At 41.4% G+C, this 5,078-nt stretch overlaps 1 protein-coding gene across 1 annotated transcript in view; it reads left to right on the top strand.

Moving 5' to 3' along the window:
• The first annotated feature begins 274 nt into the window (after positions 1-274).
• LOC111142952 (monocarboxylate transporter 1-like) overlaps positions 275-5,078 on the top strand; it is a 15,084-nt gene continuing 10,280 nt past the window's right edge. The window contains exons 1-2 of the mRNA XM_022496309.1: positions 275-491; positions 1,578-1,721. Coding sequence (XP_022352017.1) covers positions 275-491; positions 1,578-1,721 — 361 coding nt within the window. The remainder of the gene's footprint in view (positions 492-1,577; positions 1,722-5,078) is intronic.

Here is a 5,078-nt window from a genome sequence, read left to right as displayed (position 1 = left end):
AAAGGATTTTGGTGTATGATTCAAGTAGTGGTGAGTTTTCAACTTTAAGCCTATGCAACTTTAAGCTTATGCAAAGAAATGACGCTTGGATTTTTTTTTTACTGTGTTCACAGAATGCAGGTAACATTGAAAATAATTCCAGTTATTTATAATGTAAGTGCAAGAGATTTTATGGAAGTGCTTTATATTGACCTACTTATTATGTACTATTTTAATTTCATATCCTTTAGATATTTGGATTTGAACTGCATTTCGGAATTCTTCGTTACTTCCAATGTCACCATCAAATGAAGGTCCAGTTAGACCCACCCCCCCAGATGGAGGCTGGGGGTGGGCAGTGGTCGTTGGAGCATTTGTATCCATCGGCTTCTCTTGTGCATTTGGCAAATCTATTTCTGTCTTTTACAAAGAAATTGAAGAAATATTTAATGCCAGCACCAGCGAAGTGTCATGGATCTCTTCTATTATGTTTGCTGTCATGTATGCTGGTGGTAAGTACCCAGAAGGTCTGCTCTTTTAATTTTCAGTAGACCAACAAAAGCTCCATAGTGAATGGTTTTTGTTCTTGATGCCTTTACGTGTAAGAATTTAACATGTTAGTTTTTGAAGCTATGTGGCTGGAGTCATATTTTTCATTCCCCTTAATGATAAAGGTGCTGTTTAAGTCAGTTATATTGCAAAACAAATATCATTATAAAGGAGAACTTTCTTTAAAAATGGTTTTGTGTTGGTTGCTGGTATATGGAAAGTCAATTGATACTTGTGCTTTAATTATATATCCCTGCTAACCTCTATTACTTCTAATAGTTTATTGGTAGATTTTTTTTTTTTTTCAAAAATTTAAGATAGACAAACTTATCCTTAGCAAATACTGATAGTTTGGTTTCTTCCTTTCCTCACACCCTTCTTGCCCCCTGTCTTACCGCACTGCCTCGGACCTCCCGTATAATGCTGAAGAAAAGTGGTGATGGTAGGCATTCTTGTTTTGTAGTTCTGTTTTGGTTTTGTCATTTTCTATGAGAAACAAAGCCCATTTCAGCTAATTTGAAAACGTGCACTAAAACCCGAAGTTTGATCGGATTTGCTCATACATTGCTTCATGTTCATGTGCATTTGCTCCAGGTGACCACCTAAAAAATTAAAAATAGAGCAAACTTGCTACATATATGTTGATAATATCCTAGATATGTAGGCTACATGGATCTGGGATACATCTACATGAAGAATCCTGTCAACACTTGCAATCAGGGTATCTGCAGCCTCATCTGCCTTGAAGGAAATCGGTTCAGGTCTTCCATCCTTCAGTTAAAATCCATCCAGTAGGTTCTAGGTACAGAGAAGACATATGTTGTACTTTGTACAATCGATGCTATATTTTTCCCATTACACAAACCTGTGGCTCTGAAATAAAATAGAAAGCAGTATTTCTTACCGCTGTCTTCTGTTTTACATTTGTTTTGAGGGTGGGATGGGGATGTTTATGCCTTGGCATCCTTTCTTGTCAGTAATGCCTTGTGCAGGTGTGGATGTGAGGGGTGGCTTCTCCTCTATGCTACTAAATTTCTGGTTTCTCCTAGGTCCGATCAGCAGTATCCTGGTGAATAGGTATGGCAGTCGTCCAGTCATGATTGTTGGTGGCTGCTTGTCGGGCTGTGGCTTGATTGCGGCTTCATTCTCCAGCACTGTACAGGAACTTTACTTGTGTGTTGGATTCATTGGAGGTGAGTTGCTACTGATGTATTTTCAAGCATTAATTTTTATGTGGACTCTTTGTAGCATTCGCCTGCTAATTCTTTTGAAAAATGAAAATTCTTTGCCAGAAAAATTATTGGGTCACTATTTTTAAAGAGCTATACGTATGTTAATTTCATAGTACCAGAGAAACATGTCTTTATTTTTTAAAAAAGATTTTATTTATTTATTTGAGAGAGAGAGAGAATGGGGGAAGGGGGCTGAGGGAGAAGCAGACTCCCTGCTGAGCAGGGATTCCCCGACAGAGGGTTCAATCTCAGGACCCCCGGATCATGACCTGAGCCAAAGGCAGAGGTTTAACCAACTGAGCCACCCAGGTGCCCTCAGAGAAACATGTCTTTAAAGAACGTTCTGGCACTTTGGGGTGGTTATCTTTTATTAAATTATTTTTATTAACATATTATTTGTTTCAGAGGTACAGGTCTGTGAGTCATCAGGCTTACACACTTCATAGCACTCACCATAGCACATACCTTCCCCAGTGTCCATAACCCAACCACCCTAGTCCCCTTCCCCACTGCCCCCAGCAACCCTCAGTTGGTTTTGTGAGATTAAGAGTCTCTTATGGTTTGTCTCCCTCCCAATCCCATCTGGTTTCATTTTTTCCTTCCTTATGGGGTGGTTATTTTTCATTGAAAGAGAAAATTTTTTTTCTTTGTTCCTTTTAAAAATTTTTTATTATTTATTTATTTTATTGTTAAAAAAGATTTTATTATTTATTTTATTTTATTTATTATTTTATTATTTATTTGACACAGTGAGAGAGAGCACAGAAGGGGAGCAGCAGGCAGAGGGAGAGCAAGAAGCAGGCTCACCCCGAGCAGGGAGCCTGATGAGGGCTTGATGCGGGGCTTGATTCCAGGACCCTGGGATCATGACCTGAGCCAAAGGCAAACGCTTAAGGACTGAGCCACCCAGGTGCCCCTATTTATTTATGTATTTTGTCTTAAGAAACATAGTGACCAATTCTGGAACACTGAAAAGAACTAAAATAAAATAAAATAAAGTAAAATTAAAAAATACAAAACAAAAACATAGTGACCATAAGTGAAGGGTGTGTGGCAAGTTGTTGAAATGGTAGTCATCAGCTATTCCCACTCATTATCCTTCTATCCAAAAAGAAATTGTGGGGCGCCTGGGTAGCTCAGTCATTAAGTGTCTGCCTTCAGCTCAGGTCATGATCCCAGGGTCCTGGGATCGAGCCCCCAATTGGGCTCCCTGCTCCATGGGAAACCTGTTCTCCCTCTACCACTCCCCCTGCTTATGTTCCCTCTCTCACTGTGTCTCTCCCTGTCAAAAAAATAAAAACTAGAGGAGGAGTCAAGATGGCGGAGAAGTAGCAGGCTGAGACTATATCAGGTAGCAGGAGATCAGCTAGATAGCTTATCAAACCATTGCAAACACCTACAAATCCAACAGGAGATCAAACAGAAGAAGAACAGCAATTCTAGAAACAGAAAATTGACCACTTTCTGAAAGGTAGGACTGGCGGAGAAGTGAATCCAAAGCGATGGGAAGATAGACCGCTGTGGGGTGGGGTGCGGGGGGCAGCTCCTGGTAAGCGGCGGAGCAACGGAGCACTAAATCAGGACTTTTTTTTTTTTTTAAAGATTTTATTTATTTATTTGACAGAGATCACAAGTAGACAGAGAGGCAGGCAGAGAGAGAGAGAGAGAGGGAAGCAGGCTCCCTGCTGAGCAGAGAGCCCGATGCGGGACTCGATCCCAGGACCCTGAGATCATGACCTGAGCCGAAGGCAGCGGCTTAACCCACTGAGCCACCCAGGTGCCCCTAAATCAGGACTTTTAAAAGTCTGTTCCGCTGAGGGACATCGCTCCAGAGGCTAAACCGGGGTGAAGCCCACGCAGGGTCAGCGTGGCCCCAGGTCCCGCAGGGTCACAGAAGGATCGGGGGTGTCTGAGTGTTGCAGAGCTCGCAGGTATTAGAACGGGGAAGCCGGCTATAGAGACAGAGCTGAGGAGTGAGCTCTCAGCTCGGGGTGACCTTGAATTGGTCGCAGGCCCGGTGAGCTTGGAGCGCGGCCGGAGGCCAGGGAGACAGGAGTGATTGGGCACTTTTCTCTGAGGGAGCACTGAGGGGTGGGGCCCTGAGCTCTCGGCTCCTCTGGGCCAGAGACTGGGAGGCCGCCATTTTCATTCCGTCCTCCGGAACTCTACGGAAAGTGCTCAGGGGACAAAAGCTCCTGAAAGCGAACCCGAGTGGATTACTTAGCCGGGCCCCTGGTAAGGGTGGTACAATTCTGCCTCGGGCAAAGACACTTGAGAATCACTACAACAGGCCCCTTCCCCAGAAGATCAACAAGAAATCCAGCCAAGACCAAGTTCACTTACCAAGGAGAGCAGCGGAATTCCAGAGGAGGAGAAAGCAAAGCACAGAACTCATGGCTTTCTCCCCATGATTCTTTAGTATTGAGGTCAATTTAATTTTTTTAAATTTTATTTTTTTTTCTTCTGCTAATTTTTTTTAACTTTTACCCTTTTCTTTTTTAACGTTTTTTAACTAGTTTACCTAATATATATATATATTTAATTATTAATTATTTATTTTTTTTCATTTTTATATTTTTTCTTTATTTGTTTTCTTTTTTTAATTTTTTTTTCTTTGAATTTCTTTTTAATCCCCTTTCTCCCCCCCACAATTTGGGGTCTCTTCTGATTTGGTTAAATTGCATTTTCCTGGGGTCTTTTCCGCCCTTTTAGTATTTTATTTGCTCCTTCATGTACTCTTATCTGGACAAAATGACAAGGCGGGAAAACTCACCACAAAATAAAGAACAAGAGGCAGTCCTGAAGGCTAGGGACCTAATCAATACAGACATTGGTAATTGGTAATATGTCAGATCTAGAGTTCAGAATGACGATTCTCAAGGTTCTACCTGGGCTTGAAAAAGGCATGGAGGATATTAGAGAAACCCTCTCTGGAGAGATAAAAGCCCTTTCTGAAGAAATAAAAGAACTAAACTCTAACCAAGTTGAAATAAAAAAAAGCTATTAATGAGGTACAATAAAAAAATACTGCTAGGATAAATGAGGCAGAAGAAAGAATTAGTGATATAGAAGACCAAATGACAGAGAATAAAGAAGTTGAGCAAAAGAGGGACAAACAGCTACTGGACCACGAGGGGAGAATTCGAGAGATAAATGACACCATAAGATGAAACAACATTAGAATAATTGGGATTCCAGAAGAAGAAGAAAGAGAGAGGGGAGCTGAAGGTATATTGGAGAGAATTATTGTAGAGAATTTCCCTAATATGGCAAAGGGAACAAGCATCAAAATCCAGGAGGTGCAGAGAACCCCCCCTC

This window comes from Enhydra lutris, unplaced genomic scaffold, assembly GCF_002288905.1.
Source record: "Enhydra lutris kenyoni isolate GAN:26980312 unplaced genomic scaffold, ASM228890v2 scaffoldscaffold9, whole genome shotgun sequence".
In the NCBI taxonomy this organism is placed as follows: domain Eukaryota; kingdom Metazoa; phylum Chordata; class Mammalia; order Carnivora; family Mustelidae; genus Enhydra; species Enhydra lutris.
Note: the sequence above shows the minus strand (reverse complement) of the source record. Positions and strands in the feature narration are given on the sequence as shown.